General features: G+C 34.6%; 1 protein-coding gene across 1 annotated transcript; it reads right to left on the bottom strand.

The window, feature by feature from the left end:
* Positions 1 to 1,591: 1,591 nt before the first annotated feature.
* Positions 1,592 to 3,727, bottom strand: LOC110027585 (glucan endo-1,3-beta-glucosidase 13-like). Its single transcript, XM_020729075.1, has 4 exons — positions 3,587 to 3,727; positions 2,440 to 3,024; positions 2,209 to 2,239; positions 1,592 to 2,101 (listed from the first exon to the last, which is right to left on the bottom strand). Exons 1-4 carry the CDS (start codon positions 3,642 to 3,644, stop codon positions 1,951 to 1,953), a joined length of 825 nt encoding a protein of 274 aa, XP_020584734.1. The 5' UTR covers positions 3,645 to 3,727; the 3' UTR covers positions 1,592 to 1,950.
* Positions 3,728 to 12,928: the final 9,201 nt, after the last annotated feature.

Here is a 12,928-nt window from a genome sequence, read left to right as displayed (position 1 = left end):
TCCTTCTTTTTGATAAGACTAGAAAGAGTTGAGAAAAAACTTGAAGTATAGAGGTCTACATTGGAGTCTAAAGGGCTTCATGTGAGTAGATCTAAAATTGAATGGATGGAATGTAATTTTAGTAGTAGCAGCTGTAGTGGTAGAGTTGTAACTTTTGATAATCAAATTATTAAAATGTGTGATCATTTTAGATATCCCGAGTCTCTTGTTCAAAGTGATGGTGATTGATGATATAGATGGGGATGTTATTAGTACAATTCAAGTTGGTTGGATGAAATGGAGGAATGCATCAGGCCTATTGTGTGATAAAAAAGTACCACTTAGACTAAAAGAAAAATTTTATAAAATAGTGGTAAAACCTACAATGCTTTATGGCGCAGAATGTTGGCCTTTAAAAGAGAAACATAAAACAAAGTTAAGTGTTGCTGAGATGAGAATGCTTAGGTGGATAGGTGGATGAGTGGCTTGACTGACTCTTAGAGATAAAATACGAAATGAATATATCCGTGATAGGGTTAGTGTAGCTCCAATGGCGGACAAGGTTATAACGAGTCTTCTTAGATGGTTTAGTCACATTAAACGTTGATAATATGATGTTTCTGTAAGCAGAATAGATATTTTAGATGCCACCTATATTAAGAATGGAAGAGGTAGACCTAAAAAGACTTGGGCATATTGTATAAAAAAGGATCTTAATATGTTAAAATTAAATGAAAATATGCCACTCAATATGATGCAATGGAAAAAAAAGATTCATGTAGCCGACCCCACTTAGTGGGATAAAGGCTTATTGTTGTTGTTGTTGTTAATTTTCCTGTATGGCTCTTCCAATAGTCCCCATAATCTTATAAATTAAGGGATAAATGGGGTATGGTGGGACTTATACAATGTCTTGTATTTTGAAGAGTGCTTAATAGAAGAGTCAAAGCCTCTCTCTCTCTCTCTCTCTCTCTCTCTCTCTCTCTCTCTCTCTCTCTCTCTCTCTCTCTCTCTCTCTCTCTCTCTCTCTCTCTCTCTCTCTCTCTCTCTCTCTCTCTCTCTCTCTTATCCCCAACCTCTCAAGCCTTGTTAGTAGGGTTCAGTACAGATGTGGATTCAATAGTGTATGGCCTATTGACTCGTAGATGATTCAAGGTATAAATCTCATCAGGGACCCATCAGCTCCCTCTTCAAACGGAGAGGAAAGAAAAGATATGTGACTTGCTTGCGGCTTTGAAAGTGATGTTTCCTTTCTTCTATGCCTACCTCTCAATAAACTGCCCCCTGTTTAAAAGCGACCGAGCTACCTTTTTACTGATAAAGAGAATGGATAGAAATAAAGAATTGGTTAGCTTAATACATGATTTGAATCCCTTGCTTCTACTCTTTATTGCAAAGCTCATTCCTCAATCCCTACATCAAATGAGTGTGTTTTACACTAACTTCTAGGTGGACTTCTGAATCTTGTATCTGGTTTTCCGTGGTTTATGCAAGTTAGAGAAGGGTGAAGGTGTCTTCTGTTACCCAAGGCATTTCAATGTCATGCTAAATGAGTTCCAACGAGATGATGTATGCTGTAAAATATCAAAATATCTCAAAATGCCAACAGATGTTCTCTTCAAATTTGCAATCCTGGAATAAGAAGATTCTTACTGTAATTGCTTTACACAAAATAAGAGAATTAGTAGCCAAAAAGGGAAGAAAAATAATGCTTTATTCCCCTTAGAAACTTTACAATGAGAAGTAAATGATTTATGTCACCTACTACTAGGATCTTTCTATCTGATTGTATGACCTGTCTTGGTGAGGACTATGCGTCGAACATCTGATATGATATGCCATTGCATGTTAGAGTTTATAATGTGTCATTACTCCCATTTTCTCTGGCCATCTCTTAAGTTTCTTCCATCATATCAGCTGTTGGACTAGTGATCCGTAATCATTAAAAAAGTCTTAACAAGTTCATGTGCCTCATAAACTCTTTGACATTAGTACGCTCAAAAAAGTGAGGCATAGTGGTAGAGTTCTTGACATGGGATCTCTGCCTGAGGAATCTGGAGGAGCTGATCCAAAGACTGTTGATCCTGATGGGTTTGTTGTGTTGAGAACAGAATAACTTGTACTGTACGGAGTCATAACATATTCTTTTTTTAATTCATAAATCAGTGTAAGAGATGTAAAAATTTATCTCAAGATTACTGAGGTTTGATTATCAATGTGAAAATTTACCTTGTTGAGGGATACTGACATGTTGAAGTACCTGAATCAAGGAGAGGAACAATTAACACTCTTCAAATTCAGTTTATGTTTGATTCTTGCATTCAGTATATGTAGAAGTTTACTTGGGAAACATCTTCTAGTGTGGGTTAACTGTATTGAACCAGTATGCATTAATATGTGGATCAATTTCTCCTTTAAATTCGTATTAATAATGAGGATATCTGAGCTATTAAAACTTACTTGGATCAATATTCGTGATAACTGCAGTTCCTCCAAAATCACAGCTACTAGGTATTGGATTCTTTAGATAGTAGTTGTTGAAGGCATAAGATGCATGATTTCGAACTGTATCTGGGTTGAAGCAGCTCCCACCAGGCTGAATTTGTGAACAATCTGCACCACCATAGCCACAAGCGTAATCCAGGGCAACCTGCAGCGAAGTTTGTGAAGCTGACTGGCCTGCAATGCACCAGCTCTGTCCTGTTGATGATGAAGGTATCCCCATGCTAGGAGTTCTGTAAGGGTTTATTGGATTCATTGTTGATGGAGTTGTCATTGGAGTTGTAGGATTTGATACTGTAGGTATTGGATTATATGTGGGCGTTGTACTTGTAGCTGGGTTTGATGGGTTGGTGGCTGGAACTGTTGGAATTGGGGTTAAAATGTCGTGTTGAGTCATGGAAGTAAGGAGCTTCAGCTCGGGTCTGGGCAGAAGCATTCTTTCCTGTAGTGTGGAGTTCAGTACCTCTTCATGTATGGCTGTTAGTGCAGTTGCAGAAGCAGATATGTAGTGGCTTGAATCTCCTGGTTCTTTAGCCAAGTTTCCTGCAATGTTGAAGTAGTTAATGTCGATTTTACAATAAAAATCTATCAGCCCAGCTCTGCGTAAATGACTTGAGATATGGTGTGCTGGTATTACCATAAGTTGAAGGGAAGGGAATGGGAAAGAACATAGATAGAAAAAAAATATTGCACTTTTCATAAGATTTGCTTTGAATAGAATTGCTTATGCTTGAAAAGATATCTCTGTGCATGAAAATAAAAGTTTAAGTGAATTTACATGAGAAGGGACAAAAAGAAAATTCTTTGAGCTAAAACATGAATCTTAGTTGCTTTAGAACAGGGAAAATAACAGAGGTGTGCATGCGAGACTGGAAATTTCCAGCATTTAGAGTGGAGAGATACACAGCTTGTTTGAGAAGTCTTGGAGATTTCTCCCTGCATCTTCATGATGAATATGATTGGAAGAAAAGGAATGCTTCTTTGATCTCATTGATTATGCGCAAGGTTTCTACTTAGAAGTAGAATTCAACCTTGTGGGAGCTATCATGGCAATGAATTCAGAAGACTACTCTAGGATTAGACAGAGCTTTGGAAGAGGATTTACCTGATGAAAGGAACAAATTCATTATGAAAATGAGGCATTGGACGTGTCTGAGGTCCATTATTCAAGATATTTCTCTCTTGTTCCTTTCTTCCTGCCGCTTGAAGGTCACTGCCACTGCTGCTTCTATGAAGAAGCAAGTATATCCGGGCTCTGAAAAAGGAGGTATTTTATTCCACTTTCTCGTTTATATTCTTCCAGGATTCCATATATATATTTTTAATTTTTAATGATAAAAGCCTCATGTTAGTCAATCTTAACTTTTTCACATTGTTGATCTGAGAAGCATTTTGTCTCCTGTATATCTTTTCACTGTTTAACGGGATCAAAATTGATGAGATTAATAAAAGTGACAGCAACAACAGCCGCCCTAAGCACGTCTCAATTTCCTCTTTCGAAATTCTCCACTGGATCTTGATTTATAACATATAATAATAAAAGTGAAAAGATTGCACTCGTCTCCTGCAGAAGCTAGGATTCTTTTTGAGGCTTGACCTGGTTATAAATTTAATATACCTGTTGTGTGGTCAGGGAAGAATTATTAGGAATTGGGTGTCTGTAAAGCGCGCGCATGATCTCGCTCTTGCAGCCCAGTCGGTGAAGTCATGATTAATGTACTGTTTTAAATATTTATTTTGGTTAATGTTGAATTATTGGTTTGGCGAGCTATTTAAAACAGGGACTTGAAGGAAAAGGAAAAACTTGGAACTCGTTTGCGGTAGGCTCTTGTCACGGACAAATAGTCCCACATCAGTTAGGTGTTGGACCGAAAAATAATATTTAAATCCCGGGCTACCTACCTCTCTTAAGAGTTCTTTTGGGAGGTGACAAATAGTTACAGAGAAGATTACTGTTTGCAAGGTGTGTGGACTCTCCATGGTCCAGTGGACCCTCGGTGGAGCCGATCCGTGACGAGGGCGTCATGTGATTGGGTGGAGGAGAATGTCACGGACAAATAGTCTCATATTGGCTAGGTGTATGCCGAAAAGCAGTATTTAAATCCTGAGCTGTCCACCCCTCTTAAAAGCTCTTTTGGGAGATGACACCCCGCTTGTGTACTGTGATATAACTTGTGTAATCATGATATTCCGGTTTGGCAGCTAGCAACAACAGGAGAGGGATCTCTTTTGAGGTTCGGTGAACTTTTGTTATGCTTATTTGTTTGCAATTAAATTCAATATGGGCCGACCATATGTTTTAAAACAGTTGAAAAATATACTTTCAAAATCATAGCAAATTTCTTGCGGCTCCCTAATTCATTCAATGAAGCTTATAATTTCAAAAATTCAACAATTCAGTTTATACCCATTGGTGAGCCAACTAAGACAATTACATGTTTCATTATAGCTCATTGGTGAGTTGTTGAGTCCCCTATAAAACTTATGCAGGTTATATTTAATTTAATTGCATCTTTTTTTTTTAACTTAATAATTCATATAATATTTTTAAGTCCCAATTTTTTTTAACTTTAATTTACAATTTGGAAGCTTTATTTTAATTGTATTTTAGCTCGAACAAGTTCAATTTAGTTATTCATCATAAGAGGTAATTAGATAGAATTTTGGTAGCATTTCAGCAGCCTCCCAAAATCATTCTTGCGATAGGGGCTACTTTGAGAAAGCGGAGTCTGCCCACCACGCTACTAAATGCGCTTATGGGTAGTTTGACATCGCGACTTGTTAGTCATCACCTACCATGCTACGAAAGCGCTGATAGGTTACCTGCATTAGAAAAATTCATATATTTTTTCCACCTCGCTACGAAAAACATATATATGTACTTAATTTTGAATTGTTTGCCTCATCTTGAGCATCATATATGAGTTTTGCCTCACCACATTATGAAAAATATACACAGATCTGTTCAACACGCTGCAATAGGCGATTCGAGAGTTTTTGAATTGCTCATCATGTAGCGAGCGTCATGTATGAGTTTCATCTTACCATGCTCGAAAAGCATGTATAAAGTTCCGCTCAATGCGTCAATGTTGATCCTTGTTTTTTTGGTTTTCTTTCTTCCCTTTGTTATCTTCGTCTAAGATTCTTTTCCTAGAATCCCTCGGTGGCCTAGTTGACCCTAATTTTGTTAACTGAAGTTAGATTCAGTTGACCCTGGTGTGGTCTGGGTTGGGCTTTTGCTTTGGTTTAGTGGTGCTCTGGTTGCCTAAGATAGACTTGTGCTTGGCTTAAATTAATATTAAAATTAAGATTGAAATTGAAATCAACAAGTAAACAAATTTAAATTTGAAGTCAACTTAATTTAAGATAAATGAACCCAAATCAAGATTAAAATAAACCTAAAAAAGTTGATGAATAAACTTGAAATTTTGATTGTAACTTTAAGTTATAGTAAACCAAAGTTAAATTAAATCAAGCCAAAATTTAAAATTAAGCATAAACTAAAGCTAAATTTAACCGAAGATATTCAATTGGAATTAAATTGAACAAAATTAAAATGAAATATATTCAAATGAAATATATTCAAATAATTTCTTCAAATAATTTCTTTTTTTTTTTGTTAAAAGGGATATTTACATGTATTCCACCCTTTCTTTGTATAAATATGCAGATACATATGAAGTGGTTGGTATGTGCATTAATGTCCTAAAATTAAACCCTAATTGAGAAATGAATTTAAAATTTGGATATCAATTTTAACCCAAATAAATTAATAAGTTCAAATAAATCTAAAAAATAAACTACAACCTAAAACACACATTTATCATACACATATTTATGTGTGTGTGTGTGTGTGTGTATTAAACTTCTATAAACTCAATCACAACATATCTTAAATCAATTTAAATAATAAATTCTTCTAAATTAAAATCTAATCAAACATATTCAAGCTATTCCAATAGCTGCTTTCTGACAGTACCTGTGAAGCTGCTCCTCCAAAAAACAGTTTCATAGCTGCTTCTCCAAAAAGCAACAACCATCCCAAGCGTACCCTCATAAATGGTTGGAGCACTTCCTAACATGCTCATCATGGTTAATAAATGGTTGGAGCACTTCCTAACATGCTCATCAGGTTTTATGTTATGCCGACAACCTAATTAGCCAATTTTTCATATATTAACTATTGTGAAAATATCACACATCATTCACTTTCCACAGAAATCCAAATCCAAAAAGCTTGATTCTCATATTCCCATTCCACATTCATTTTGACATTTGTAGCCATAGTTACTCTAATCTTATTTAGGTTCACCAAATTAATTATTGTTCATCATTACACGCTAATATTTTAATTGACCAGGGGCCCATTCTCTTCTTTCCAAAGATATCTGGTTCCTGGTAGCTAATCAACTTGGTTGGCTAATATCATTTCAAATTAAAATTGAAGTCGCTTTACGCTTCTCCCTTCAATCTTTCTCCGAATTGCAGAGCAAAAAGATTAGCTTTGTCGTTCTTATCTTAACCTAACTTTGCTGAAAGGAAGAATGATTGAGATGGCCATAAGCCTGTGTAGGGCCGACTCTTTAATTTTGTAGAATCTTAATCATATAGGGTTGGTTGAAATGATTTCACTTTTTAAAGGAATAGATTGTCAAATTAGTCCTTGGCCTATTTACATGACTTTTTGAAGGAGTAGATTGTCAAATTAGTCCTCGGCCTATTCACATGTGATTGTTTTAGTTTTGAAGTTTATTGAAGTGTCAAAATAGTTTTCGAGAGCTATTTTAAAATTGAGCTTTAATAGTCTTGAATAGTGACGGTTTCAACCCCAATTTAAAGAGTTCGGAGGCTATTTTGTCACTTATATAAACTTTAGGATTAAAATGACCCCATATAAATAATTGCAGATTATTTTGACACATTACTCTTTTTTAAAGGTATTAATCAAAGGTGATTTCAAATATATGCAGATAAGTTTTGTTATTTATAGAAGTTTAGATAGCCTCTTTCTCTTTCTCAGGTCTGTTATTTATGTAAGAAGCTCATGTATTTTACAATTGCTTGATAGATTTTCAATAAAATTTCAAATATTATATATTAGAGGAGCATAACATTTGAAAAGATGATCATATATTTAAATAACATGTATAAAGATCATGGAAGATGTATATATATGAGTCGCAAATCCTATGTGTATATCACTAAACATTTGATATAGAAGAAATGCAATATTATAGAAAGATGGAGGGTAAATCATAATAGTTTTTTATATATATTAAAGATATTTTTGAAATTGGGTGATTTGAATGATATTAATGATGGATTCTTACTTTTAAAAAAATAAACATCAGCATATCAAAATTTTGCTTTGTTTTGTTATGAGGAAAAGTTTTGCTCTAGTAAGTGTGAGCTTTGAGGAGAAGCTTTATTTAAAATAATTAAAAATAAGAAGGCTATATAACTAAAGGAATTAGCATTCAGACTGATTTTTTTTTTTGCCTACAAACTTTCATGGCTGAATAAGAGGAGTTATCTATCTATATCTTTATGAGTCTTATTTTAGGAAATGTTAAAGTTCATGAGTTTAACATATAAATGTATGAAATTTAAGTAGAATGTATGTCAATCCCACAAATCAGTTGGGAATAATTATTTGAAGTAGAGTGTATGAAGATAAAATCAATCACATGTATGGTAATGCTAGTTATCTTAGCCTTTATTAGCTAGGAGTTTAATTTTTGAACAAATAGAGTATATTTAAATTAAATTCGTTTAAATTTCTAAAAAAACAACTCACACGTAGAGTATACTATTATGGTGCTAGTTCTATACTCCACTGGATTATATATTTATGTAGACCACAAATAGAGATTTCCAAGTCTAATAATTGTTGGGAGGGATTAAATTACAGAAAACGCCATATTTAAAGTGAAAAAATCTAATAACGAGAAAAAATCTGATAACGAGAAAAAAATGATGAAGCCACATCATGTTAAGAAATCCACTACGAAAAAGATGAGGAGAATCATATAAACTTTACCATACTCGAGTCTTTCTACACTTTGGAAATTCAATGACACTCTTAGAAGAGTGTAAATGAGCAGAACATGCTCGCGAGTATGGACCGCACGAGTGGGCTGAAGCTCACGAGCCGAGCTTATCAAGCCATGAGTTCGAGCTCGAGCTCAAGCTTGAGTTTGTTGAAAATGAGTTCGAGATCGAGCTTGTCTCGGCTAGATTCATTTGCTCGTGAGCTGGCTAGATTAACCTACCCTTAGTCATTTTAATATGATAAATTTTCTAGTGAGTTGCAGCTGTATCTTCTTCCTCCGGCCACCAATACCTTTTTCGGCCAGCTAATGTAAAAATTTAATTTTGGATAATTTACATGCATGGCACCTAATTCTAACGCATTTACTTATCTCACACCCAAAATTTGATTTTTACATTGTGAGCAACCTAACCTATGTATGAAAAGGTGGATTGCACTATTTTCACCTTATCATACATAGAAAAGATGCTTATCACATAAAAATCAAAGTTTGGGTGTAAGATAAATAAATGCATAATAATTGGCTGCTATGTATGTAAATTCCCCTTAAATTTTTAGCTGAAGCTCGCGAGCTTGCTGCTATCACTATGAGCCGAGCTTGATGAGGGCATGGCTCGAGCTTGACTCGACTCCTATCATCTAATTCTTTGCATAAGAGAATTAAATCCTATATATTCCCTTCTGTAAAACCTGAACTCATAAGTGAAATGCTATCTAAAATTGATTGCTGGTGTCAACGCACCACCACGATCCTCCAAAGCGTCGTTGGAGCATAGTGCTCTCGGGTTCTAAAGCTTGACTGGGTGGGATGCTAAGTGTTTTAGGTATGGTACATAGACATAGAATTGATTAATAATATAAAGCTCCACATAATAACAATAATTTCTCCCAATAAGAAGAGCCCATTCAACGTTTGGAATGTGAATCCTTTGTAAATCATTTTAATCGTGAATCTTTAATGTCATCAATATAAAAATTACTTTTCATCGTTAATATTTATATTCTATACCAAATAGATTTGCGATGATCTTATTAAGGCTGTCAAAAAAGCTTGTTGTTAGCAACAACTCATGTTCGACTTGTTAAGTAGCTCATGTTCGGATCGCTTATCGCTTGTTAAGAAAACGAGCCGAACACGAACAAATTTTTAAAGCTCGAATTATAAAAGAGCCGAATACGAACAATTCTTTGTTCGTTCATTTTCGAAATAAAAAAAAAGTTAACAATTTATATAATAATATATTACATATATTATTTATGTAATAATATATTATATATGATTATATCTAAAATTAAATCATAAATTCTCATGTAGAAATGTAGTTAGTGTTTTATTTTGTATATTTTTGGTCGAGGTCTGAAGCCCGCACTTTACATCTATTTTTTTCAATTTAGTTTTAAAGAGCCAATTTCGAGCCGAACACGAGCACAAATATTTAAATCGAGCCGAACACGAACACAAATATTTAAATCGAGCCCAACACGAACACATTGTTCACAAGCCATCGAACACAAGCTATTTCGAATGAGCCGAACACGAGCCAAGCCTAAGCTCGCTCAAGTCCGGCTCGTTTACAGCCCTAGATCTTATAATAAATCTCTTTTACATACATACACCTAAATTTCAATTTTTGATTATACGTGTCATTTTACTTTCACTTTTTAAAAGTTAAAATAATACTGTTATAAAAATGAAAATAATAGTTATATAAAAAAAAAACTCTTAACGCTCAACTAAGAAAATAAATTTCACATAAAATACCCTCCAAAGCCAACACTTCATTTGGCGCGTCCCCACCATCGTCCCAAAGCAAAGCCCGCACCGCGCCTTTTGACCACCGTGCTGAGGAAAATGCTGAAGCTTAAGGGGTTGGGGAAGAGGAGTGCGAGGGATGCGGAACGGAAGATGGCGGCAGAAGCGCGGCTGTTGAGAGGCGAAGAGAGGATAGAAGTTGTTGTGGGGAGGGAGAGTTGGTGGGGATGAAGATGGAGAAGGGGAGGTCAGAGGATTGGTGGTTAGCCCAGAGGGAGTGGGAAATGGTGGAGTGTGCATTCTTAGAACAAATATTACATTCGAATTTTAGATGTAATTTGAGTTCGAAATCTAATGACGGGGTGTCACGTGTCAAGTGAGCCCATCATAACATATTAAGATTGGTCAGTGTTAAAATTTTTGAGACCCATTTGAGATGTGACACCGCATCCTTAGATTTCGAATGCATCTGGACTCTTTCGCTAATATTTTTTTTGCATTCTTAAGTATGGCGCTTAGATATCTTTCCAATGGAAATTGTAAATACATTAGCATGTTTGCTGTTAATGCTCTGATTGGAAGAGGGATATGAATTTTGCTCGAAAATCATATATTCACTCAAGGATTGATTCAAATTTTGGGCTTGAATCAAGATCGTATCGAAACAAATGAGCCCTGATATTCATCTTTTTTTTTTAGAGCCAATTTTTAGCCGACTTAGCTCAAAAGCAGATCGTTAACAGTCCTATAAAGAGTGATGTGATGGGTAAATTGAAATTCACATGACATGTAATTAAAAAAATAAAAGACTAATCCGCCCACATACAATAGGGTAGATATACAAGAGGGTTGTTATTTGAGAAAATTTTAAAATAGGTTAGCGTTTAAACTAAAATTAATATAATCGATGTTATTAAGGTGAATAAATGCAAAAGAAATCATGGCTAGGATTTCTGCACTCCCACACTTATTCAGAAGTAGAGGGCAAATATTACGTTCGACCAGTCCAGATAGAGGTAGATGCCTAGTAGATGCCTGTTTAACTATATTGTAATAGTATTTACAATTATACCACCATAATACCCAACCAAATCATATATACATCATTCGTACATAATATTTTTTTAATATACAGACATCACACCATAAGCGCAAAAGTACCACCATATTTAAAATATAAATAAAATAATAAATTTAAAATATAAATAAAATTAGAAAATAAATAAAATTAGAAAATCATGCCTACATATTTCTGTGATGTAATCTCAAAAATGGTGTCATAAGCGAAAAACCGAAAGGACTATGCTGACTATATCAATCAGGAACTTGTGCGCACACATCAAGTGAGCCCCATCGCAACACACTGACATTGGCCAGTGTTAAAAATGATGGACCCACTTGACACGTGGTGCCACACCATTGGACTCCAAATGCATTAGGAGTATTGATGTAATATTTTTTCCATTTACAATCAATAAAAACATAGTAATATAAGTTCAGACTAATTCCAGTAAGAAATCTTTTTACCACTATTACTGATAAACCCAACTTTCTTAATAATCACAGAAACCAACTTCAAACAAAACATTCTTAAAATGAAGAAAAAGATAAAATCTGCGCACAATATTTATCCACTGTCATTCACTACGACAAAAATCATTTCAAAAGAAGGAGAGGACATAATATTAGAAAAAAAATTATACTGCAGTCTTACAAACTTTACATAATGAACAAATATATAAAACTAAATAAACATAAAAACAACTGCTTTCAGTTTTATAGGGAATAACCAACCTTCACCATGCATTTACAATTTGAAATCATGGGCATCTGACCGTTGTCCAGAATGAAAGAAGACCAACCAGAACTGTGAAACACAAAAATTATATATATATATATTCCAAAATTTGAAGCTCACATTAAGCCACCAATATTCCATTCTTCAATCAAATCATTCATCATCGGTTTTCCACAGCACCATACCAAAATGAAAGCTTCATTAAATTATGAAAAGCTTGATGTCATGCCTGTGAATTAAGGTCCAATAATGAATTTGCAATTTGCTATACAGCTATTAAATGAACAAACAGGAGAGAGAGGGAGAGAGAGAGAAAGGGGGAGAGAGAGAGAGGGAGAGAGAGGATCTGTGATTAAAAAAAATTATAAGAAATAAAAGAGAATCAAAATAAAAAATACCGCGGGTATTGGTATCTGCAGGAGAATGAATGAAATAGAATACAAACAAATGGAGATGGCAACCCCAGCAAGAAAATTTTGCAGAAGGCGCTTGTTGTCCTTGGTGGGTAAGAATGCACTCTTTAGTGTATTTGTAAGCTCAAACACTCTAAAGGACATCTGCAGAAGAAGGCAAAAGCGATTGAATTTAGGGAAAAATATATACATAGCACACAATTCTAATGTATTTATATATCTCACACCTACACTTTGATATTTGCATACATAGCACTTTGGTGCTTTAAACCTATCACTTGTATTTCACTTTTAAAATGACGATGGTGTTATTTTTGATGTGATATTAAATATGTGAGTAAATATGAAAATTTAGGGGTGAAATATGTAAATAGATAAGAATTGTGTGTTATGTATGCACTCATGAACAGGCAAGATGCACAAAAAAAAAT

This window comes from Phalaenopsis equestris, unplaced genomic scaffold (assembly GCF_001263595.1).
Source record: "Phalaenopsis equestris unplaced genomic scaffold, ASM126359v1 Scaffold000428, whole genome shotgun sequence".
In the NCBI taxonomy this organism is placed as follows: Eukaryota; Viridiplantae; Streptophyta; class Magnoliopsida; order Asparagales; family Orchidaceae; genus Phalaenopsis; species Phalaenopsis equestris.
Note: the sequence above shows the minus strand (reverse complement) of the source record. Positions and strands in the feature narration are given on the sequence as shown.